At 40.2% G+C, this 27,019-nt stretch overlaps 1 protein-coding gene and 1 long non-coding RNA gene across 2 annotated transcripts in view; one reads left to right on the top strand and one right to left on the bottom strand.

Moving 5' to 3' along the window:
• The window catches only part of LOC117514692 (sodium- and chloride-dependent GABA transporter 2-like), a 98,860-nt gene that overhangs the window by 14,272 nt on the left and 57,569 nt on the right, over positions 1-27,019 (top strand). Inside the window, exons 4-5 of the mRNA XM_034175258.1 lie at positions 10,644-10,784; positions 26,684-26,692. Coding sequence (XP_034031149.1) covers positions 10,644-10,784; positions 26,684-26,692 — 150 coding nt within the window. The remainder of the gene's footprint in view (positions 1-10,643; positions 10,785-26,683; positions 26,693-27,019) is intronic.
• Positions 14,446-22,160, bottom strand: LOC117514711. The gene is made up of 3 exons (XR_004561942.1): positions 22,150-22,160; positions 17,956-17,962; positions 14,446-14,634 (listed from the first exon to the last, which is right to left on the bottom strand). It is a non-coding gene; the product is annotated as an uncharacterized LOC117514711 (long non-coding RNA).

Genomic DNA, 27,019 nt, shown 5'->3' with positions numbered 1-27,019 from the left:
GGGCTTGGTGCCCAGTTGAAGCAGTCGCCACTGCGAACTGTGAAGCATTTTTCAGCCTTGGACATGCCTGTTGTTAACTTCTCCAGTCCATGGGTGACTTCTGCCCCTATCTCCAAGCCAAAACACCTGGTGTTGGTGATAGAGGATATTGTCACCCACAAGGTTAGATTACAGATGTCAGCTGACGTTAAATGTATTCATGGGGCCAGGGCACCCAACACTGCCTCTCACCTTAAGCCCCTTTCACACCGGGTGTGCTCCCGGTTGCTCCCAGTTGCAACGTGTGTCATTATGACGACGCCACGTGGAAGCAACTCGGTGCCAAGACGATGCAGCTCGTCGCTACAACAGCGTGAGGGGCGCAAAGGAGGAAGCAAGTCGGGCGCTGAAAAATTAAACCTGTTTAATTTTTTTGGCGTCCTGTGCTCGACGCAGAAAGGAAGTGGTTCCAGCGCAAGTCGGGGCAAAGAGGCGATACCTGGCGTGACTCAGAAGCCAATTTATGATTCCTGCTGTGTTCTATTGTTCCCGCAGTATAAATCATGCAGGATTGTTTTAATACCATGTACTTAATGCAGTAAAAACTACACACTGAAAAAAAAAAGACCACAGGAAAACAATGCTGATTGCAGCTCAGCTCCTTCTCTGTGTGGAGCTGTCTGGTGAAGAAACGCACTGTGAGGCAGCAGCAGCTTCTTCTCTCACACATGGGTTTAAATAAAATCCATAAAAGTCCTGCTCACAGAATGATTGCCAGAAATATCCAGTAAAAAGTCCGGACATCTCTAGTCCACTCATGGACGTTCATTCACGCACGCACATGTGAACAATTAAAAGAAAAAAAAAGTCTGGCTGCAGGCATTAGTTCCTTGTTCTCTGCTCAAACTCTCACATCACAGTTTAAAAAAATGACTAAAAAGGACATAAGTCCTGAGACAGGCAATGTCAACATCAAGTAGAACTCCAGACATCTCCACATTTGCTTACGGACGCGCGCATCTCACGGTCAAAGGAGGAAAGATAAACTATAGAACTCAGACCGCAGCTCTGCACAAGAACAAATATAAAGTAAAAGAGAAGTCAGAGTGCACAGTCTGTTTGCAGCCAAACTGTGCACTCTGACTTCTCTGTGCAGAGAACCTGTGCGTTCTCACCTCCTCTCTGCCCCCTGCTGTGCACACCTGACGCAAATATTCCTGCATCGTCATGACACCACAGGAAGCAAATGGGAGCAGCCCTGGTGTGAAAGAGGCTTTAGGGTGCTAATGGTGCTTAAGGGCAGACAGCTAAAGGAACATGACACTAGATATAGCCACATAGTTATTCATGTCGGTGCATATTAACCCTTTGGGGTCCGAGGGCAATTTTTGGACAGTTCACTCGCTTGGCGGAAATGTTTTATTATTGCTGTTAACAGCACTCCCTGCATCCCACAATCAAGTTTTATGTCTCTTTTTTTCAGGACAACCTGTGCTTTCAGAATATATATGCTTTTGTTGTGTTTTATAAGTGTAATAAAGGTTTACAATCAGAAATAACAAAGGAAAAAGTAAAGCGGAAAATCATTTTCCACACACATTTATTCAAAACACACAGCAAACTATGATAATCAACTATTTTGACACTTTATAAAGGTAATTTGAGGTCTTGTGTGAAAGACTGTACAACAAAAGTTCAAACAGTAAACACAAATGCACATTTTGAACAATTATACAAAATGGTCTATGCGTTTTTGCCTTCAACTCAAAACAATTTCTGTCTGCTATTACACAAAGGTCACATCACAAATTTCTATTTCTAAGGTGTTTTGGAGTCTTCTGTCTGACTCTGCAAGCAGCTTTCATTTCACACTTTGGTTCCTTAAAGTCTGAGGAACGGCCCCTCTCCCTCACCTCATTGATATGGTAAACAATGTTTTACGCCAGAGGGAGAGCACCACATAGTCACATAGCACTACTACTATTCTGAACACTACTGTATACTAAAATTTCTAAAAGTGTGCCCTTTAAACTCACAGCGAAAAGTAATCTGTACATCATGAAATAAAAGAAATAAAAATCTAAGACACTCATACAACATCTTCATGATGTGTAACTGCTGATGCAAAAAAAGAACACTTGGACGTTCAACTACAATTTGCCAAAAGGCACACTGGAGATTCGAGCATAGATTTGATCTGTTTTGTTGAAAGAAAATTCTCCTCTGTATCTTCACTATTAAGGCATGAGTGGTGATGCAAAATGCAAAACTTGCACTTCCACATGTATGTATAATTTTAATTTAATGTTCCTTTTTTTAACAATTAAGCTCATTACTTTGAATGTGCCAAATAGCCATGCAGATCTGGTTGTATCCGCTGTGGTGACCCCGAACAGAATGGGAGCAGCCGAATGGACAACAACAACAAGTTCATTCCTTTTAAATTTACACCCTTAGATTCAAATTCTGACCTTGTGGTTTAAAAAACAAACAAAAGCATTTTGCACACAACATATGTTTTTGCATACAGTGTTTGAATATGTAAGGTGTGTTGTTCCAAATGCTATTATTTTCTAAATGCCATTACCCAGTCCGTGCAAAAGAAGTATACTTTATCCTTCTAAACACCTGTTAAATGTCTCCCATTTGCACATCATCATAACATGTTTGTTATTAGCACATCACTTGTTTGTTAAAAATTACACTGCAAGGTGATGGTCTGGTGGTGGGCTTGAGACCAAAGCATCCTCAGTTCAAACCCCCACCAGACTTTGTCAAAGGGCACTTTGATAAGGTCCTTAATTCCCAAGTTTCTCCCGGTGTGTAGTGAGCACCTTGCATGGCAGCACCCTGACATCTGTGTGTGAGTGTGTTTGGGTGAATGTGAGGGATAATTGTAAAGCACTTTGAGCATCTGATGCAGATGGAAAAGTGCTATATAAATGCAGTCCATTTTAAGTTCTAAACTTACAACGAAACCATGAATGAAATCTGAGTCCTACAAATGATTAATTCATTGTAAAATATAGTCTGTGTTTGTGTATAATTCTTTCAAATCATGGGTTGGACTGCCAGTATTGTGAAGGGGCATGAACAGGTACTTCAGTCTACAATATTTATTCACAGGGGCAGCAGAATGAAAAGTCGGTGAGTGTGGGAGGAAAAAAAAGGAAGGCTGAGTTTAATCATTAGTCACACTGAACCATTGTGGAGTAACAGTGAAAGTACAGTAACTCCACATCTGTTAATGGTTAACATTAAGAGTAGCTATCCAGTTAATCCATATCTCAGGAAGCACACGTCCTAATTTGGGTGTCAAATTATCTTCAAGACAAGACACACAGATCTGGCAACTTGCTTCCGATGGATTGTTTGCTGTTGTGACGCTCTTCTGATTTTTACACTTTTTTTGGTTTTGAGTGTACTGTAATTGTTGTCTGTCTGATGCCTGAGTGACTGTGCAAGAAGTAGAAGAGTGAGGAAAGCCACCAAGACACCCAGACAACCCAGAAGAAGTTATAGGCTTACGTGGCTGTGATTGGAGAAATTATGCACAGTGCAAGCTTTGCATTTTGTATCATCAGTTATCCATGTTCATGGTGAAGTGGTATAGAGGAGGATTTTCTTTAAAAGAAGCCCTGAAAGTTTAGCTACAAATTGCCAGAAGGTACATCTGAGATGCAAGCCTGGATTTGATCTGTTTTGGTAAAAGAAAATCCTTCTCTGCTCTACTCCACTATGAAGCTAAGAGTAGTGATGCAAAATGCAAAGCTTGCACTGTGCACAATTTCTCCAATCATAGCCACATAAGCCCATAACTTCTCCTGGGTTGTCTGGGTGTCTTGGTGGCTTTCCTCACTCTACTCCTTCTTGCATAGTCACTCAGGTTTTGAGAACTGTCAACTCCATGCAGACTTACCATAAAGTACCATACTGTTTGTATTTCTTTGTAATTAATGTAAATAAAGTCCAAGACATATTCAGTGGCAGCTTTAGAGCCTCGTCCAAAACTACCACAAAAGACTCCAAGCTGTCATTGATGTTAAAGAGGGCAACACACGGTATTAAGAACAAGGGTATGTAAACTTTGGATCAGGGTCATTTGGGTAGTTCTCTTGTCATTTTGATTTAAAAAGAGGAAACACAGGTGTTTGTCAATAAATAGCTTCACCCAACCACTAACCATGAGTGCAACAAAAATCTTTGTGCTGTCATTCACATTCCCTTAAAAATGGCCAAAAAAGCTTACGTGTAGAAAGTTCTCCAGATTCTCTGAATCTTCTGATTATACTATGGACTGTTGATGATGAAATCCCTAAATTCCTTGCAATTGAACATTGAGAAAGATTGTTCTTAAACTGTTGGACGATTTTTTCATGCAGTTGTTGACAAAGTGGTGATCCTCACCCCATCTTTGCTTGTGAATGGCTGAGCCTTTTGGGGATGCTCCTTTTATGCCCATTGATGACACTCACCTGTTTCCAATTAGGTGTTCTTTGAACTTCAACTTTCCCACTCTTTTGTTACCCCATCCCAACTTTTCTGAAACATGTTGCAGGCATCCATTTCAAAAAGAGTAATTATTTGCACAAAAACAATAAAGTTTATCAGTTTTAACATTAAATATCTTGTTTTTGTGGTGTATTCAGTTGAATATAGGTTGAAGAGGATTTGCAAATCATTGTATTCTGTTTTTATTTACATTTTACACGACGTCCCAACTTCATTGGAATTGGGGTTGTACATACAATGATATATGTATATCATACACACCAGCTATTTACTGCACAGACTAATAAAGCCTTAACACGAGTATACTTATTTACATATGAAGAGTACTGGAGGGACATAGCCATAGCACTACAACAGAATGAAAGTCACAGACCCATATTGACAAGGCCATTTCTCATTTCTACTATTGTGAAAGACTTTAGTGTAGCTATGACATGATAATCAAAAGCCCTTCTGAACTAGGCTATTTCTTAGCTGCTCAGTGAAAGCAGTTACCACACATTACCATGTACATTTTAGAAAATGTTCAGAGCAGTTGATCCCTCATGGTATGCCTACAGTAGCAGTAGAGTCCATGGGGATTTTCTAGAAGTAAAACTGGGTCACAAATGGGAAGGTCACTATTGACCTTATGGTGCACAGGGAGGTAAATGTCTGTGATTATTTTGCAGCTTACTACAAAGTCCCTACATTGATAAACAAACAAATATTACAATATAGGACAGGACAAAAAAGTTTTAATATTCTGTTTATCAGTTTGATGTTCCAAAGCAGTGCAGTCACGAAAGGTCATTAACCTAAAGCTCATGTGCAGAATTACATTTCAGTGATTGGTTTGTGAAATACCTAAGTATATAAATAAAATTCTAGAAAAGTCCATTGCACAAGGATTCAGATTGAAACACGTTGAAAACATGGTCAAGTCTGGATTAACAGTCATACCTGCAGGACTAATTTTATAATCATTCAAGGTCACAATAGGTCAGGTAAGGTATTTTTCATAGACATGATATTTAAAACAAGATATGATCTAAACTTGAGACACATTTTGAAAAAGGATTAGGATCTCAAAGTTCAACAGATCAATCTGAAAGGTCAGTGACCTCTCAAGGTCACCAGAGGTGAAGCGCATCCTGGAAAGTTGGTGATTAGAATTCACAATATTCAAATCTAGAAAACTGGGCAATTATGTAAGCATTTTGTGGATTTTGAATGAGCTCAGATTGATAATTCATGATCAAAGTGGGATTATTAGTTGGGTCAACAGGTACAAAGTTCAGTGGCCTCTCAAGGTCGCCAGAGAACAGATACAATTTGGCAAATGGCAAATTTGGAATCAGCACACCCAAATTGACAAAGTAAGACCATTTGCCATTTTTTTTTTCCACATTTGCTTGTTATTCTTTAAATACAGCCCTTTCCTCATTTTGGCACCAGTCTGTCATATCTACATGAGAGCTGGTCCCCTCATGGAGGCCACCATATTGATACAATAGCCCAGGAATATATTTGCTCTGTCTTTTTCATTTTCTAGGGCAACTGTCAACTGGTTGCTAGTGCTACAACCTTCATTTTTGTGGAATAAAAAGTTCAATTTATTTTCTTATATATAAAAATACTAAATTATTTTTATTTTATTTTATTTTATATAGCGCCAAATCACAACAAAGTCTCCTCAAGGCGCTTCACACAAACGTCACCAAAAAACCCAGAATCCAGATAAAGTTGAAGCCATAGCACACGGCCGTTTCCTAATAAAATGAATTAAAAGATTAAGAAGCATTAAAGATTAAAAAAATTTTTACAAGATTAAAAAGCATAGTAACACACTATGCTAGTATGCTAGCCATATTAAAGGGAAAATAAATGCGTCTTAAGTCTGGACTTGAAAGTCTCTACAGATTCCGACTGTTTTATTGACGCAGGGATATCATTCGACAGAACCTGGGCACAGTAAGAGAAGGCTCTGTGACCCACAGACTTTTTATTCCCCCTAGGGACACAAAAAAGTCCTGCACCCTGAAAATGCAGAGCTTGGCAGGTACGTAGGGTTTAATTAGGTCAGCTAAGTAGGGAGGTGCCAGTCCATGAGCAATTTTATAGGTTAGTAGCAGAACCTTAAAATCTGATCTCACAGGGATAGGAAGGCAGTGAAGAGATGCCAAAATGGGTGCAGTGTGGTCAAACCTTCTGCTCCGTGTCAAAAGTCTGGCAGCAGCATTTTGAACCAGTTGGAGACCCCTAATGCTGGACTGTGGTAAACCAGAAAATAGAACATTGCAGTAGTCCAGTCTAGAAGAGACAAACGCATGAATCAAGGTCTCAGCATCAGTCATAGACAGGATGGGACAAATCTTCACTATATTTTGCAGGTGGAAGAAAGCAGTCCTCTAATATCTCTAATGTGAAGATCAAATGACAATGTAGGATCAAAAATTACCCCAAGGTTCCTCACTTTGTCAGTGTGATATATGACACACAAGCCTTGGCTAAGTGTTAGCTGGTCAAATTGATGCCAGTGTCTCGCTGGACCAAGAACCATCATTTCAGTCTTATCTGCGTTTAAATGTAGGAAGTTACTTGACATCCAGCTTCTCACTGATGCAAGGCAATCTTCTAAGGATTTTATATGGATGAGATTACCAGCACTTATTGGCGTGTATAACTGAGTATCATCAGTTATACACTGGCATGTATAACTGATGATATAGCAGTGAAAGGTAATCCCAAGTTGCTGCAATATGTGCCCAAGGGGTGCTATGTAAAGGGAGAAAAGCAGGGGGCCTAAGACGGACCCCTGTAGAACCCCCAGTTTCATGTCACTAAGGTTAGAGGTAGTGTTACTGTACAAAACACAGTGAGAACGACTGGTCAGGTATGACGTCAACCATGCAAAGTCACTCCTACTAATCCCAAAATGATTCTCCAGCCTATCGAGTAGAATATGATGATCCATAGTATCAAATGCAGCACTGCGATCTAACAGCACCAGAACTGTGGTGGTGTCTGAATCACAACAATGCTGCCTCAAGCCACTTCACATGTGTAAGGTCTAACCTTACCAACCCCTCGAGCAAGCACACAGATGACAGTGGTAAGGAAAAACTCCCTCTGATGATAATGAGAAAGAAAGCCCAACCAGACCAGACTCAGAGGGGTGACCCACTGCTGAGGCCATTCTAACAGTTACAAAGTTTTTACTGATTGTACAAGAATTTCTTAAACAACAAATGGAAAACAGAAATGGGAAAAAAGCAGAAGAGCAACTAAAACAGAGTCCTGAAGTAAAACTAAAAATCAGTCCATCTTGGGTCCTTAATCCATAGGTGTCCATGTCCAGCACTGGTAGGTTCCCAGATGGACAGCTTCCAGTAATTGATGCAACAGGCCTCCTGACGTTAGTCCGGCACCCTGGGGTGCAGGGCCAATATCTGTCATTGGTGTTGTCAGTGCCTCAGACAGAGAGCAAAAGAGCAGAATCAGTCAGTCGGAAATACCTGCACCTGAGGCATTAATTCACCAGCAGTAAATCAACAGGGACACAGAGAAATTACTAAGGTGGTTGCTGACAGTGAGACCCGTGCTTCACTAACAGACCCCAAATTTAGATGTAGTGAGGCCAAGACCTGTTCCGTTGCTAGTAATATGAAATATAAGGAGAGGAAGCATAGTTCCATGGTACACGTTTGCCATACAAGAGGGATAATACAGTTGTATGCAAAAGTTTGGGCACCCCTGATAATTTTCATTATTTTCCTTTTATAAATCATTGGTTGTCCAGATCGGAAATTTCAGTTAAATACTGTATATCATATAGCAAACACAGTGATATTTGAGAAGTGAAATGAAGTTTATAGGATTTACAGAAATTGTGCAATAATTCTTTAAACAAAATTAGGCAGGTGCATAAATTTGGGCACCCCAACAGAAAAAAAATACATCAATATTTAGTAGATCCTCCTTTTGCAGAAATAAATGCCTCTAAATGCTTCCTATAACTTCCAGTGAGATTTTGGATTCTGATTGAAGGTCGTTTGGACCATTCTTCTTTACAACACATCTCAGGTTTGTTGGTTTCCGAGCATGGACAGCCCACTTAAAATCACACCACTGATTTTCAATAATATTCAGGTCTGGGGACTGAGATGGCCATTCCAGAACGTTGTACAACCCCAGTTCCAGTGAAGTTGGGACGTTCTGTAAAATGTAAATAAAAAACAGAATACAATGATTTGAAAATCCTCTTCAACCTATATTCAATTGAATACACCACAAAGGCAAGATATTTAATGTTCAAAATGATAAACTTTGTTTTTGTGCAAATATTTGCTCATTTTGATGGATACCTGCAACACGTTTCAAAAAAATGTGACAGTGGTATGTTTACCACTGTGTTACATCACCTTTCCTTCTAACAACACTCAGTAAGCATTTGGGAACTGAGAACACTAATTGTGAGTGTCATGATTGGGTATAAAAGTAAAGATGGGGCGAGGATCACAACTTTGTGAACAACTGCATGATAAAGTAGTCCAACAGTTTAAGAACAATGTTTCTCAATGTTCAATTGCAAGGAATCTAGGGATTCCATTATCTACAGTCCATAATATAATCAGAAAATTCAGAGAACCTCGAAAACGTTCTACATGTAAGCGGCAAGGCAAAAAAACAACATTTAATGCCCGTGACCTTTGATCCCTCAGACACCACTGAAACTCTACCATGCAAAGCGAAAGCCATAGATCAACAACATTCAGAAACAATGCCACCTTCTCTGGGCCTGAGCACAAATGGACAGACGCAAATGGAAAAGTGTGCTGTGGTTTGATGAGTCCACATTTCAAATTGTTTTTGGAAATCATGGACATTGTGTCCTCCGGACAAAAGAGGAAAAAGCCCATCCAGATTGTTACCAGCGCTAAGTTCAAAAGCCAGCATCTGTGATGGTATGGGGGTGTGTTAGTGCCCATGACATGGGCAACTTACACATCTGTGATGGCACCATCAGTGCTGAAAGGTACATCCACATTTTGGAGCAACACATTCTGCCATCCAAGCAACGTCTTTTTCAGGGACGTCCCTGCTTATTTCAGCAAGACAATGCCAAGCCACATTCTGTACATCTTACCTGTATGGGGCCCTGCTGTGGGGCCACACAGCCCCACAGCATGAGGGAACCACCTCCAAATTTTACTGTAGGTAGCAAGTGTTTTTTTGGGATACTGTGTTCTTTTTCAGGCATGCATACCGCCCCTTGTTATGTCCATATAACTCAATTTTAGTTTCATCAGTCCACAGTACCTTATTCCAAAATGAAGCTGGCTTATCCAAATGTACTTTAACATACTGCAAGCGACTCTGTGGCGTGAACGCAGAAAAGCCTTCCTCTGCATTACACTATCTGCAGCAAGATCATGTAGGTCTTTGGAGCAGGTCTGTGAATTGACTATGACTGTTCTCACCATCCTTTGCTTCAGCTTATCTGAGATTTTTTTTGGCCTGTGCCTGTGGTCTTCCATTTCCTCACTATGTTCCTCACAGTGGAAACTGACAGTTGAAATCTCTCAACGAATTGTGACTTTTTTACTTTTATCCCTTCGTTCAGGAATCGTCGTATGCCGTGTGACGGGGCCATTTGCACAACAGTCGTGTCCTGGAGCACAGCACCATGTGATACTTTGTTAGAACATCTGTGTCTGCAGACACTTGAGAGCCCCTAAAAAAACAATCACAAAAATCTGCTGCTTACACACACGCAGATAAATGCTTCTCCACAGTATCTCGAAATGAATGTTGAAATCCTATTGCAAAAACCCACAAGACTTTAGTTTGATGATATTAACAGCCACTTGTCAAGGCAAATGGCTTTCAGAGTCACTGAAGGCATCGCCTTCATAAGAGCCAATTCATCTCTAATGAAGATAAACTGTACGTGGGCTGCAAAGTCACGCACTCCAATAAATAGATACTTTCATGAGACAGTTGAATGGGAATGCAAACAAAAGTATGTTATATATCTAATGAGAGAATGGGAATACACATGTATTTATCTGCCATGCAGTTATTGAAAGCTATAATGATAAAACAGAACGTGCTGTTCCATCAACAAGGTGTTGAGATTGGGCCATCTCATACTGTGTTTGTCTCTGCAGGTCTGGGCTATGCCAGTCAGGTGATCATCCTGCACGGGTGCGTGTATTACATCGTGGTCCTGGCATGGGCTGTCTTCTACCTGTCCTACAGCTTCCAGGCTGAGCTGCCCTGGTCTCACTGCAACAACACGTGGAACACTGGTCAGTAACTAAATACGTACATACATGAAAAACTTGAGACTCAAGCCCCATGCTCACTTTCATTGATACAAATTCCAGGAAGGTCACTGTGGAACCAGAACAATGACAGCTAACTTTGATACTGAAATTACATTTTGGTATTGAAAGACAAAAACTTTGACTAAAAAAGAAAATATTGGTATTGAAACATGTTGAAAAATGTATTTGCACCGGAAAACCCTGTTCGGATCACTGAAAATAATGTCAGGGCTGTATGTGGGCTGCAAAGTTGTGCACTCCAATAGATAGGTGCTCACATGAGCATGTGCGGTTGTAGCACATTAATGGCAAAAAGTGGCCATTTTTATACTTAAAAACTAATTGCAAAAAAACTGTTCTCTTTTTTCTGTAATTTTGCATGAAGAATCTTGGGGGGCTGCCGACAGATATCATTGTCTTTAAATAGTTCTGAGCCCCCAAAATCTAATTACATGCCAATCTGTCTCTGCAGACCCTCCCATCAAGCCCCTCCCTTAATGCCAAAACATTGCCACACGAGGTAAAACTGGAGAAGACCGAAAGAAGGGAAAAACAACATGAATCATCTATTTAGAAAAATGTAAAGTTTGCGATTGGAAAACTCAGCCATATTCAAAAATATACAGTTAAACTCGTATACAATGGATTCAGGTGAACCAGCTGATTTTCTCCGTTATAATCTAAATCTGTTACATGTATATAAAATGGACAAAATCTGTTGTACATATAAAACAATCATCAACCTCCACCAATGATAGAGCACATACAATTTCCTGCATGAGTTGCAGATCATTTGAGCTTCTTTTTCTGACTCCTTGTTGTGAAGTTGGACATTTGTGGGCTTTTCTGCCAAACGTATTGTAATCAGCATGCACAATGCAAAAACTTTTAACATATGACGGGAGAGGAAGGAGTGAAAACGTAAATGTGACAAATCCCTTGGCGGTCTCTAATTTAGCAGGTGCCTAGGTTCGCAGCCCTGCTGAGGGCTATGATCTAAAGCAGGTTGGTTCGTCACATCCAGATATATGTGTAAAACTTAACACCATATTACAGTGTAGGCAGCAAGCAGTATTTTGTTAGTAATCACCAGCCTTGCATTACGCCCTGCCTCGTTTGGGTTCCATGTCTGAGCACGGTTTGAAAAAATAAACGCCCGGTGTTTTAATCAAGGATATATGGTACCCGCTTTCCTCGAATCAGCGAGTGTCAGTGCTGAGCTTAATTTCGTACCTCTGTTATGGGGCACGTCCAGACTGCTCTGTTCTGTATATACAAGGGTTTTTTTTAATGGAAATGCATTGCAATGGGACAGGACGTTTTGTCTGTTATACAGAATCTGTTATATACAGTGTTTATTCCATGGAAACCATACAAAAGCACTGGGACTTTTGCTTTTGTCCAGTGAGCACAAATGTTCGATACATACGATGATGGTTTAGGTGAGTTTTACTGTCCACATCAGTATGTAACATTTTTTGAAGATTGTGATTGTAAGTCATATCCCCTAACATTGTGTACATGCTTTGAGTGTTTTGGTAATGCCAAGGTTGTGTGAAAGTTATACTACTCCGGTGATGCAGTTGTTTGTGCACGTCACATGAGACAAGTCTGGTGCATTATGCATTCAAATCATATACGAGATAACGATCTTGGACAACCATGATCTTCACATGCCAGTTTGTCAAAGTTACAGACTGTAACCTTCCAGGATAGACATCCATAAAAGTGAGAATGGGGCTTCACTGTACCGCTTTTATAGTATAGAGAAGTCAATCAATTTGTAAAGATGCTTCGTGTATCAGCAGGAAATTCAGCAAGTTAAGTTCATGTGAAACACTGCTATTTTTTTAATCCTGCATTCTCATAAAACATTTGTTGGACTCTATTACAATTATTAAATAGTAGTGGTGGATGTTGTGACTTAATGTGCTACAACCACAGACAAATCCAGAGGAGACGAGGTTTTTGATATGTGAACAAATTGCGCACCTTGTTTCCGATTGCATATGGTGTCATAATTTCATAATGAGTAAGCAGATTTGAATACAAACATCCACACCATGCCCGACTCAGAGTTTGTGTCTGTGCACCGCGGGTGTTATATTCTGTACTCTGGCCACATGGCCTCATTGTGACAGCTGCTGTGAACAAACAGGAAACCACCAGTCTACAGTTGACACCTCTGTGACATTTTCTTTTCATTTTAAAGGGGCTTCCCTTATAGATTTTTTTTTTGTTTTTTTTTTGTTTTTTTTTTTCAGAATGTCTCTTGTTCCTAATTGGTTATCTTTGATCTGTTAGTTTGTTTGTCGTCTGACTGGATACCAGGTGTCTCCTTACCACCAAGGCCACTGTTTAGAACAGAAATCAGAGTGCACACCTGCAGCGCAGCACAGGAAAAACGATAAACCAGAAGAGGAATCATATAAGAGAAATCAGTATTAAAGTCCATTAACGACTGGAAATAATGTATTCTGACTTTTTCTAATGTATCAACTCCATCTGCATGTTCAGGCCATCCTGTGGAGCCATGACCCCCCCCCCCCCCCCCCCCCCCCCCGCTGCGCACAACTGACATTCCTAAGTTATAGATACACACCATATGCAACTTTACGCAGGCCTGGTGTGAAAGGGGTTTAAGCCAGAAGTCTCAAACTAGTTCCAGAAAAGGCCAAGAGGATGCAGGGTTTTTTTTTTGTAACCACCCACCCACTCCACCAGGTGATTTCACTGATTAAGTGATTCGATCTGCTCAAAGTGATATTAATCAGTGAAATCACCTAATGGAGTGGGGTGGGTGGTTACAAAAAAAAACCTGCACCCTCTTGGCCCTTTCTGGAATCAGTTTGTCATCCAGTGGCAACTGGCCCATAGGGGGCGCTCAGGTTGTTAAAATGTGTAATATATACATTATCCGCACGCACACACACACACACACACACATATATGTGCTCTCAAATTGTTATAGGTGGGCTGATTTTTGCGTTTGTGGATCTTGTGGGTTTTTTTAATTTTATTTTGGGAAGTTGTGTGATGCACACAAGTGTAGTGTATGTAATCAACGTGCAGGGTGCATATAATAAGGCGCCCCCCCGCCTTATTGTGGTGGCTTTTTTTTGGGGGGGGGGGGTCAAGAGAAAGCTTGACTGTTGTTTTTCCTCCATCATTTTTTCAACCTGGCACACACACGCAGAACTGCTGCATTTAAGTACTGACCTGCAGCCTGGCGCACGATGCGCACACTAATCACTCAGTCCCCCAGACCCCACTCATTTTAGAACCCCCCCAACTCATTCATTCACACACAAAATCAAACATACACTCTCACTTTCTCATTCTCTCTCTCTCTCTCTCTCTCTCGGAAGGCGATGTGAACATTGTCGTATGTACATAATGTTCTTTTGTCAATTGAGGAATATTTTTTTTCCCATATTTTGGAAGAGTCTAAATTTGGTGATATTTTCTATTCTGTTGAGGTCGGTGTCACTGTGAAACCTGTGATCTGTTTGGCTGAAGATAATGGCAGTGCAGTACAATTTGGTGTTCTGTGTGTGGGATTGGTGTCATATGGTGAAATGTTCCTTGCTCAAGAACTTGTTGTATTTGATACTGTTCCTTTCCAAAGTATAAATGAGGCCTAATATAGCTGTAAATGGTTAACTTCATCTGTGAAACTGCTGATTTTGAGGAGGACATTAAATGATTATTGTGTAATTGTAGTCATTTTCCAACTGTTCATTTGAATGCCTGTGCTGGACTAGGCAAGGTAATCTATTGGCACACCTGCCCCACCAAGATTTTTTTTCACCAGCCGCCACTGTTGTCACCTCTGCTCTAAGCATTTCTTCTATTTACAAGGAAGTGACTAATTTGGAGCTATGTTTCAAAATATAGTCATGTTTCTCATTAATACAAAACAACAACATTCTTTTGTTGCTATGATATAAAACACACCTGTGGTCTCTTCCTTGAATCCTTTGTGGTTGTCTTCCTCCTGAATTCTCTCTGCTTGCACCGATGGATGTAAGATGGTGTGAAGTGTTAAAATTTCTGCTCTGTAAGACTGCACACAGAAATTTAGTACTGTCTGCTACTGATAAGCCAGTTTCGAGTTTAAGCACCACTGAGAATTTTTGAGTTAAAATTAAAAGCGATCATAAACCCAAAAACGAACAACGAGCCAGAGCTTCTGTCTTACGTACTCAGACGGCTGTGAGCTCAGACCTCCTTTAGCAGAATTGAGTGGAGCGGGCCGGCTGCTGTTGCCCAAAGGAAAAAAAAAAAGTAATTTACTTTCAACATGCAAAAACGCAGACAGTGAGAGGGGACATGAAGCACAACCACAATTTTCACTTATGGTTTTACTCATAAAGAACTAATTCCGGACAGTTTGTTGATATTAATGGTAATTGTCATTTTTACGGAGAGAAGATATCACACATATGACATATCTTTTAAAGGAATGTGCTAAATTGTTAATATTTGAGCTTTAACAGACACACTTGCCAAAAGGCATTATGGGAAAAATGAGTCTCCTTCACTGGTTGGTTTATTCATTTGTAAAAACCAACACATATGTTACTGGTAGCGTGTGTGTTGCTTTTTACAAATAAATGTATATTTGTTAACACGGGCCACTATTCGCACTCCCATCCAGTAGATGGCGGTGTTTGATGCATTCTGACGGGGGGGGGGGGGGGTGTGATCGAAAGAGACATTTGAATTTCCCATAATGCCTTTCGACACGTTTCTGTTAAAAGCTCAACCTTCAGAATTTAGCACATTCCTTTAAAGATATGTCATGTGTGATATTTTCTCTCTGTAAAAATGACAGTTACCGTTAATATCAACCAACTGTCCGGAATTAGTTGTTTAAGTAGTTGTTTGAGTAAACCATAAGTGAATTGTGGTGCGCTTCATGTCTCCTCCACACTGTCTGTGTTCTTGCATGTTGAAGATAAATGACTTTTTTTCTCCTCTTGGGCAACAACAAGCCGTTCTGCTCCGCTCTCTTCTGCTGAGGGAGGACTGAGCTCACAGCCGTCTGACTATTGTAAAACACACAACAGGTAGTACTAAAATGTATGTTAAAGAACCTGCAAATGCGTACTGTTGCTAATGTCATCAGACGAGAGGAGACAAATATATTGTCAACCACCTTTATTTTCATGTCACGCAACTAGTCAAAAAAAAATAAATGAATATAAATCATCTGATGGGAATGACAAACCTTTAATGAAAAGAGTTAGTGTTAAAAGTGTCTGACCAGCTCTATGAGGCTCAGATTAAAGTTACTGTATGTTAGTTTACATTTACACTGTCTCACGGGTGTTAAGTGTCTGACCAGCTCTATGAGGCTCAGATTAAAGTTACTGTATGTTAGTTACATTACACTGTCTCACGGTGTTAAAGTGTCTGACCAGCTCTATGAGGCTCAGAGTAAAGTTACTGTATGTTAGTTTACATTTACACTGTCTCACGGTGTTTAAAGTGTCCTGACCAGCTCTATGAGGCTCAGATTAAAGTTACTGTATGTTAGTTTACATTTACACTCTGTCTCACGGCGTTAAAGGTGTCTGGTCAGCTCTCTGAGGCTCAGATTAAAGTTACTGTGTTTAGTTTACATTTACACACTGTCTCAACGGGGTTAAAGTGTCTAATCAGCTCTCTGAGGCTCAGATTAAAGTTACTGTATGTTACTTTACATTTACACTCTGTCTCACGGTGTTATAGTGATCAACTCTCTGAGTCTCACATTGTATCCATCCCATATCAACTTGTTTTTAACATGATTTATGACTAATAAACAAATAAAATATAAATATAACAAAATTTGAAATATGAAGTGTGCATCATATTTAAATAAAATTGGCTCAAGTTATGGTTTCCACAATAGATAAAAAACATTACAAACTTTGAATTATTTATTTTATTCTGTTTTGCTTTTAACAAAATTCAGCCAGTTCTGAACATGCAAATAGAATAATTAGATCCAACAAATTTTTCATTTCAAAAGACTTGTGCCCCTACAATGCTGTGTATTTACAACACAACTGAATGTCTAATTGTATCTGACGGGAAGCATTGCGGATTTAAAATATCACCGAAAACACTGCAAACATTCATTCAACAAGTGTATTTGTCAGGTCATGATAGCATTCAGCATTTCAGATGTGTGAAACACTATATTGACTGACATGGTAATCAGAAATAATATAATGGTAATTTTATCAAAAAGATTACAACCCCAATTCCATTGAAGTTGGGACGCTGTGTAAAATGTAAATTTAAACAGAATACAATGATTTGGCAAATCCTCTTCAACCTATATTCAATTGAATATACCACAAAGACAAGATATTTAATGTTCAAACTGATAAACTTTATTGTTTTTGTGCAATATTTGCTCACACCCCCAATACCATCACTGATGCTTGGCTTTTGAAACTTTGCGCTGGTAACAATCTGGATGGTCTTTTTCCTCTTTTGTCCAGAGGACACGACATCCATGATTTCCAAAAACAATTTGAAATGTGGGCTCATCAGACCACAGCACACTTTTCCACTTGCGTCTGTACATTTCAAATGAGCTTGGGCCCAGAGAAGGCGGCAGTGTTTCTGGATGTTGTTTGATATATGGTTTTCGCTTTGCATGATAGAGTTTTAACTTGCACTTGTAGATGTAGCGACGAACTGTGTTAACTGACAATGGTTTTCCCGAAGTGTTCCTGAGCCCACGCAGTAAGATCCTAGACAGACACCCAAGTGTCTGCATGTAGACAGACACACAAGTGTCTGTCTACATGCGGTTGTCAATATGATTGCTACATTTATGGCCCCATATCTGTGTGACTTAATTTTGAAGTTATTTATACCAATCAGTCACAAATATTTTCATGATCCATATTTTTTACTTCCTTCCTTCCTTCCATCTGGGCACCTGGACTGTTGAGATGCACACAAAAAATATGTTTTTGGACCATGTTTTTCTTGTCCTTGACCTTTTAACCAAACAACTCCAAAATCTAACCACCTCCAAACAGCTATCAAAGCAATATTCCCAAAAGGTTTGATCCATGTAGGCTTTGTGTTGCTGAGTTATACCTGAAAAAGGATGTTTTTGGACCATGTTTTCCTTTGACCTTTTCACATAACTACTTACCTCTTAATATCTGTGCAGGTAACATTCTCACCAACTTTGAAGGAAATCCTTCCTGCTATTTTGATTTATCTTGTCCACACACACACACACACACACTGCAGTGAAAACATATGGAACTAAATCCAGGCCAAAAGTTTTGTAATCTGAAAATAAAAAAAGATTGAAAAATAAATTTTGAAACTGAAAATTCAATGTTTGTTCTTGAATTTTATAATCATTTAAAAATATCAAAAATAAAAATAAGTGTAAGATATATATTTTTCAGTTAAAATAAATTTTTGATTCAACTCTGTAATTTTTTTGATCATATAATTTATTTTCATTCATATTTCTTTTTTTCACCTTCAGATCTTTTTTGTTCACTTTCAGATCTTATTTTGATCATGATGTTGCTTTCAGGAAATGTGGGTACTTTGATAGATAATGACTCTGCTCCCGTCTCCATCGTGGATTACTACGCAGCTGCCGCATGAAAGAAAATAGAGAGAATGAAAGCTTATTATGAGGTTTTAAACCCTCAAGATAAAGCTGTTCATTGTGATCGAAGTATAGCAGTTGGTTCAGTGGATCCGTATGTTGTAACGGATAGTGAATTTAATTACGATGTAACAAAGTGGCCGGCAGTTTCACAGTGTGAACTTAATATGACCAGAACTAAGCAGACCGCCCATAAATCCAAAGCCGCCCGGAAGAACGCTCCGGCTACCGCCGGTGTGAAGAAGCCTCACCGTTACAGGGCCGGCACTGAGGCGCTGAGAGAGATCCACCGCTACCAGAAGTCCACTGAGTTGCTGATCCACAAGCTGCCGACCAGGTTAGCCTCGCTGGCCTCCTGCAGCGCATCACAGCGGAGCTCTGAAAGCGGAGGTCACTCTTGAAGTCCTGAGCGATTTCTCTCACCAGGTGCTGAAAGGGCAGCTTGCGGATCAGCAGCTCGGTGGATTTCTGGTAGCAGCGGATCTCTCTTAGCGCCTCAGTGCCGGGCCTGTCACAGTGAGGCTTCTTCACACCGCCGGTAGCCGGCGTGCTCTTCCGGGCGGCTTTGGATTTGGATTTACAGGCGGTCTGCTTGGTTCTGGTCATATTAGAGCTTCCTTCAGATCTGCTGAGCCAGGTCTCTCTGTGTGTCTCTTAGAAAGCTCGTAACACTCCACCCCTTGATGTACAATAACTGCTGGCAACCTGTAAAAATGAGCGACCTGCCTCATTTTCATGCGGCGATGCTGCGCTGCGTTCACAGTCTTGTGTGAATTTGGAACACATAGGTTTTTTTTAAGTGTAGGTGTTAAACTTTACAGTCTTGCATATTTTCCAGTTTTTAAACATCAAAAATGAACAAGGGTGGTCTAGAATTACTTGTAATATTATCTTTGTCATCATACATCTTTGTCGTTAACATCACTTCATTTACAGGTATCAAGACAATACAGTGGAGAGAAAGTGTTGTCATTATCTGTCAAAGTACCCACGTTTCCTGAAAGCAACATCATGTGAGGACTGATTGCTCTCCTGTCACTCACAATTCCACGCCCCTCTCAATCAAAGCCACACCCTCCCACGCCAGAACGGGGCCAAAGTTTGAAACTGAAAAAATAAGATCTGAAAGTGAAAAAAAGATGTGAAGGTGAAAAAAGAAATATGAATGAAAATAAATTATTTGATCAAAATAATTACAGAGCTGAATCAAAAATTTATTTAAACTGAAAAATATATATCTTACACTTATTTTTATTTTGATAATACCTCTTAAATGATTATAAAATTCAAGAACAATATTGAATTTTCAGTTTCTAAATTTATTTTTTCAATCTTTTTTTATTTTCAGATTGCAAAACTTTTGGCCTGGATTTAGCTCCATGAAAACAGTATTATGCTTGCCGTTTCACTGACGCATGTGGTAATCAGTTCATGTCCTTTTGAAACATTCTGCTGGCAATCTGACAATCAGCAGTGAAAACATGACCTCTTTGGTGAAGGTAATGAACCACACTTTAACGAGAAGGACAAGGCAAAGATTAACATTTACAGTACAACAAAACAACTTGCTCATAACTCATCTGTTTGAGTCTGTGTTTTAGTAACTTCCCATTCTGAAATGTGTGTCGACTGGGAAGTGGTTTTTTTTTAATAAGCCTCAAAAACAGACATAGTGTGGACAAAACAGAAAACCAGAAAGTGATAAAATTGTGCCTTTTCAAATTTAATTGTCTTAGGGCCCTGTCCCACTGGCGTTTAGGAGGATTTACGTATGGATTGCGCACAAAATTGGCTCATATTCGCTTAACATCCCCAATATGCATGAAACATGCTTGTATGAGTCGGCCGACACCCGCGCACATCCGCAATTATATGCAGAGGCACGTTTTTCTGTTGCCAGGATTTTTGAGCTGCACAAAATTTTGGCTGCGGATGACATCTGCCTTACATACTCCATACATACTCAGTACATACACAAACATATTCAATCTATGCGCTGTATATTCGCCGTCATCTGCTGATATCCGCAACTGACAGGGATTTGCAGCTTGGCAGCGGACTGGGACAGTGTGTAAAACAGATATTTTGCGTGCCCATAATGTCCACATCACAAACTAAAATAAGTTGTAGCGACTGCATACAGACTGGCCACGAATAAAGCGTTTTTATTACGTCTGCTTTGCTTCTGATTTGCAGCGGATGCAAAGCAGATGCACTGTGTTCACAGCTGGACGCCGCGCTCTGAGCTGGATGCTGCGTATATAATAATTTTTTTGTGGTGGATTAATCATTTAATTCTGCAAATTGGCTGTTGAAATCGGCTATAATCACCTCCTGAATCACAGAAGAAGCTGCAACTGGAGCCGTTCGTGCGCGCGTGCATGCACGCACGAATGGCCTAACAAGCTGCAGAAAGCATTTTGAGCCATCTAAAAAGGTAATTATTTGACTTGTTTACATTGTCAGGGCTTGATAAAACAGTTGCGTGTTTTTTCCTTCTTGTGTGCAGCTGTTAAAACATTTTTTATGTTTATAACTTGTTATAATCCTTCAGATGAGCTGCGCTCTAATGCGATCTGCTGACGTCACCACTCGCTTTGTTCACTGCTTGTTTACTCCACTTGAGCTGCATGTCGCGTTTGAGATTAGATGACGCCACATAACACGACATTTGTGCGTGAAAGATTTTTTTGAACATTTCAAAATTCTCTGTGTGTAATAGCACGCACCAGCGCCCCTCTGGCATCCTGTCTGCACCTGTTAAAGACCAATTTACTCTCCAGCACACATCACGACCTGTGTCGTGAGGAAAAGGCAGTCTTGTGTCAATGCACTTTAACAATCAACTTGTCCAAGTCCAGCAAATGCTCCAGAAGTTGTATTGTTGGTGTGAATAGCGATGCCGACGGCCCGAGTGCGCTTTTTTTTATGACCGCAATGCAGATGCCGTGCACACGCAACATGTGCGCGATGCATTCATAATACACCAGTAATACGGCCATGATAATCGCAGTGCGTCGGATCCGTTTCCTCACTACATGCGTTATACAACTGTGATTGTTCATCATATATTTGCTATACATATTATATATCCGTAATTCATACTGGGACATTTGTCGTTTTTGGCCATTTTTGTTGCGGACGACAACGAATGCCCGTAATTTGTGTACTCAATTCATGCGCAATTAATCCTCTCCCCAGTGGGACCGGGCCCTTAGTTTGGATTTAATGTTGGCACATGAGTTAACAAAATGTTGGTCACTATTTAAAAAACTGAAAGCACTGTGTGTGTGTTTTTTTTTTTTATGCCTGTTCTCCTGTAGAAGCTTGTTACCTGTTTGATCACCACAACTACACAGCCAATGGGAGCAGCCTGTCTGAAAACGCTACTTCCCCTGTCATGGAGTTTTGGGAGTGAGTGTGAATTTCCACATTTAGTTGGCCGGTTTTACGAATGTTTGTGCAAACGTATTGATCATGCAGGTATAACCCAGTGAGGGTGAACAACATTAACAACTGTGTATCCTAGGCGGGAAGTTCTCCGTCTGTCCCTCACTTTAGATGAGCTCGGACCAATCAGCTGGAAACTGGCCTGTGCCTAGTGTTGTCTGGATCATCGTTACTTCTGTGTCTGGAAGGGGGTGAAATCTACCGGAAAGGTGAGCAGAAACTAACCAGTATCATCACACAGCATGAGATAGAAACCTTTTACTTAATAGGGCAAAGAAAAATATATAGAAGTTCAACTTCTTGTGTTTGAAACTATTATTTTGTTTAGACAGAAACTGATCCTGTACCTGTGTCAGCATACGATTACTTAATATACATACAAGATAGGTAGATAGAGTTCTTTATTATCATTATGACAACACATAACAAAATTCCTTTTGGAAACTACCGGCAGTCAATGTCATAATAAAAAAGTAAATATGTACAAAGGATGTAGTATGTATAGAATGTAAACAAAAGTACAAATACAACAAAACATACCTTCACCAACACCGCCTTTAATTTAAGACCCATCCAGTCCTTATTCCACTTTAGTGGCACACACTTAATCTTTAATGCATTTTTTTTTTTTTTTTTTTTGTAACCACTTGTGGATTATTATCTTGATCTGAACTAAAGTACATTTTGATAAACAATCATGAGACCCTCAACATTCACCTTTGTCTTTGACAGTGACTGTAATCCTGACTGCACAGTTTTGTTTCTGACTGCTGACCTGTGGTCCTGATCCTGGTGTTTGTTCCTGATACTTCTTGTTTGATTGTCTTCCTAACCTTTGATCCTGATAATTGAACTTGGATCCTGCCTGGAGACCATTGACCACTGAATGTGAATGCTGATCTTAGACTTACACTAGGCACCTTTGTTAGCAAGGACAGGTTTAATGACCTTGATTTTGTGGCTGATTCCATGGTATTTGTGAAATCAATGGATGCCCTGATTGCAGCACTTGAAAAGCTGAGAGAGGAGTCAGCGTGTCTGGGTTTGTGATTGTCCTGGAAAAAGAATAAGGTCCAGGCTTTCAAGGACCTCTTGGAATCGGCCATCAGAGGGGTATCTCTTCTTGTCCCACACTATGGTTGTGAGACTTGGATGCTAACCAGGGACATAAGGATGTCTTTGGAACTTGGTCTCTTCAGAGGATCCTTAGTTAGTGCCAGAATGACTTGTATCAAACAAAGGGAAGAAACAGTTGCATCCTGTCATTGACTTAGTGAGGGAATGTCAGTTATGACAATTTGGCCACGATCCAGCATGCAGGTGACTCAGTGATGAAGACCCCAGCAACTGGAGATGCCTGCCTTACTGCCTGCATAGTTGCTTTCCAGGTCCAGAAGTGATTTTGTAGTGTGGTGGATGCAGTGGCACACAGCAGCATGCTCCCTCTGCATGCCATCATCAGCAACCAGAGGAGCCTCTTCAGCCACAGACTGCTCCTTCCCAACTGCAGGACCATCAGACTGAAAAACTCCTTTGTCCCTCAGGCCATCAGACTGTACAACTCCTCACTCGGGGAGGAGCAATAAAAGGAAGACAAATGTCGGGAATGAGAGGAACAGTAGTAGCCAGTAAACCAGTATTGATCAGTACGTGGTATTTATATTGTGTACTATTTGCAAACTGTTTTTCTTTTTTACTTTCACTTTTCACACTCTCTGTGCTTCTTACCCTGTGTGCTGCTATACAGTGCTGCTGGAACCTCAGTTTCCCTGAGGGAGTCTTCACAAGGGATCAGTAAAGTTCTGTCTAATCTAATCTTATCCCAGACCAAAACCACAGCAGGTGTTATTTTATTTATTTATTTTTTTAGATAAGAAATATCATCAACAGCAAATTGTGACGTGTTGAAACCTTATCTAAATCTTGTAGTGGAGCACGTGGTTAGTGCACTTGTTTCCAAAACACAAGGTTTCCATTTCATGACCACCTGTGCCCATTCTCAATATAATGTGGAGTTCAGTAAGAAATGCTATTGAATGGCAAATGTGTGCCAAAGAAATGTGCAGCTGTTGTTTTGGCACACATATGATTGTCTTTGGTATTAGGTCTCACTGAAGTTATACTTGTGCACCACTGGAATAATTTTATGTCAAACAAATGGTTACTTAAGGAGACACCATTCAGGAGTATCTCTTGCATTGTGAGGGAACATCAACTATGACATACTGGTCATGCAGCATGCTGCTCTCAGCACGGTCCAGCAAGGAGTGTAGTGACTTAGTGTTGATGACCCCATCAGTTTAAAAAAGAGCAAAGGGGCACCCACATATTTAGTGACTGGGTCAGATAGGCAGCTGTTTTAAGGAGGTGGAAATGGACCAGCTATCTGTTTGTGTGGTTTGGTATGATGTTGATGCAGTGAAACATGGCACCAATACATATCATCAAGTCAACAGGTTTTAAAATCACAGCATTCCATTTTTGCCTTTTAGAATTTTCACCTTATTTGAACACATTGTATTGATGTTGATGCCCTCCTCACCTTATTCTTGAATACTGTGTCTCTCTAGGTGGTGTACCTGACTGCTACTTTCCCATATGTTATGCTATTTGTGCTACTCGTGCGTGGCGCTACATTGCCTGGAGCGATGCAGGGTATCACCTACTACCTCAAACCCAACCACACCCGTCTGGCTGACCCACAGGTATAAAACAGATGTTGCAGAGATATTGGCTCTATTTAGGTCATAGAACAGTGACATTCTGTGTTGCAGTTATACGGAATCTCCTGTAGGTAGAGGGGTTCATCCTGTCAGGTACGTTTGCACCTACTGGGTGTATTGTGGGATCTGCTGCAGGTAGGGTTGTTTGTTGTGCATAAAAAAGGGCAGAGGTTTTGGTCTACAAAGCTTAAAGCTGTGCTTGGTGCTTGTAGTGTTTCCTCATGCAGGGAAAAAGTTCAAGGATATCTGTTATCAAAAACATTGTCCGTGCTGAGGTTTTGGCCTACAGAGGTAAAAGTTAATGCCTGACTGGGTTAAGTTCATGCCTGACTGGGTTAAGTTCAAGGATATCTATTTCCTAAAAGACTACAAGTTTTTTGTTTGTATTATTTTTAAGACAACTCAAAACATCCTAACTTTTGTGATGGTTTATGGGGCATGTAGTAGCTACAAAGGAAAACTCTAGTGCCAGGACTGTAAGAAGATACTAAGTGGTACTGCATTTGGATAAAGTAGATTTGTCTCAATGATGTTTCATTTGTGTATTGTATATTTTCTGTGTTCATGACTTAAAGCAGGAGTATTCAACTCATTCCAGAAAAGGTCATGTTTTCTTTGCAACCACCCACTCCACCAGGTGATTTCACTGATGAACTGATTCCATCTGCTCAAAGTGATGTTAATCAGTGAAATCACCTGGTGGAGTGGGTGGTTGCAAAGAAAACATGCACCCTCTCTGCCCTTTGTGGAACAAGTTGAATATCCTTGACCTAAAGAGCAGCAAAGCATGCTGAAATCTGCCACTGATTCAACATCGAAAATAAAAATTTGAGCAACATAGATGTTCACCAAAGTATTCAACAGAACATTCGATGTATTATGATAAATGCAAAAGTCAACAAGCAACACATCTGCTGCTTTGGGTGAATAAATAAATAAATGCGTTTTCAAAGGAGTTTCTGACAAAATTACAAATATACTCAACAAAAATATAAACGCAACAGTTTTGGTTTTGCTCCCATTTTGTATGAGATGAACTCAAAGATCTAAAACTTTTTCCACATACACAATATCACCATTTCCCTCAAATATTGTTCACAAACCAGTCGAAATCTGTGATAGTGAGCACTTCTCCTTTGCTGAGATAATCCATCCCACCTCACAGGTGTGCCATACCAAGATGCTGATTAGACACCATGATTAGTGCACAGGTGTGCCTTAGACTGCCCACAATAAAAGGCCACTCTGAAAGGTGCAGTTTTGTTTTATTGGGGGGGGATACCAGTCAGTATCTGGTGTGACCACCATTTGCCTCATGCAGTGCAACACATCTCCTTCGCATCATCCGTGAAGAGAACCTCTCCAACGTGCCAAACGCCAGTGAATGTGAGCATTTGCCCACTCAAGTCGGTTTATTATTTTATTTTATTTTATTTTATATAGCGCCAAATCACAACAAAGTCTCCTCAAGGCGCTTCACACAAACGTCACCAAAAAACCCAGAATCCAGATAAAGTTGAAGCCATAGCACACGGCCGTTTCCTAATAAAATGAATTAAAAGATTAAGAAGCATTAAAAGATTAAAAAAAATTTTTACAAGATTAAAAAGCATAGTAACACACTATGCTAGTATGCTAGCCATATTAAAGGGAAAATAAATGCGTCTTAAGTCTGGACTTGAAAGTCTCTACAGATTCCGACTGTTTTATTGACGCAGGGATATCATTCGACAGAACCTGGGCACAGTAAGAGAAGGCTCTGTGACCCACAGACTTTTTATTCCCCCTAGGGACACAAAAAAGTCCTGCACCCTGAAAATGCAGAGCTTGGCAGGTACGTAGGGTTTAATTAGGTCAGCTAAGTAGGGAGGTGCCAGTCCATGAGCAATTTTATAGGTTAGTAGCAGAACCTTAAAATCTGATCTCACAGGGATAGGAAGGCAGTGAAGAGATGCCAAAATGGGTGCAGTGTGGTCAAACCTTCTGCTCCGTGTCAAAAGTCTGGCAGCAGCATTTTGAACCAGTTGGAGACCCCTAATGCTGGACTGTGGTAAACCAGAAAATAGAACATTGCAGTAGTCCAGTCTAGAAGAGACAAACGCATGAATCAAGGTCTCAGCATCAGTCATAGACAGGATGGGACAAATCTTCACTATATTTTGCAGGTGGAAGAAAGCAGTCCTCTTAATATCTCTAATGTGAAGATCAAATGACAATGTAGGATCAAAAATTACCCCAAGGTTCCTCACTTTGTCAGTGTGATATATGACACACAAGCCTTGGCTAAGTGTTAGCTGGTCAAATTGATGCCAGTGTCTCGCTGGACCAAGAACCATCATTTCAGTCTTATCTGCGTTTAAATGTAGGAAGTTACTTGACATCCAGCTTCTCACTGATGCAAG

The sequence above is a fragment of the Thalassophryne amazonica genome, chromosome 1, assembly GCF_902500255.1.
Source record: "Thalassophryne amazonica chromosome 1, fThaAma1.1, whole genome shotgun sequence".
NCBI lineage: Eukaryota > Metazoa > Chordata > Actinopteri > Batrachoidiformes > Batrachoididae > Thalassophryne > Thalassophryne amazonica.
This window is presented reverse-complemented; position numbering and strand designations above follow the sequence as displayed.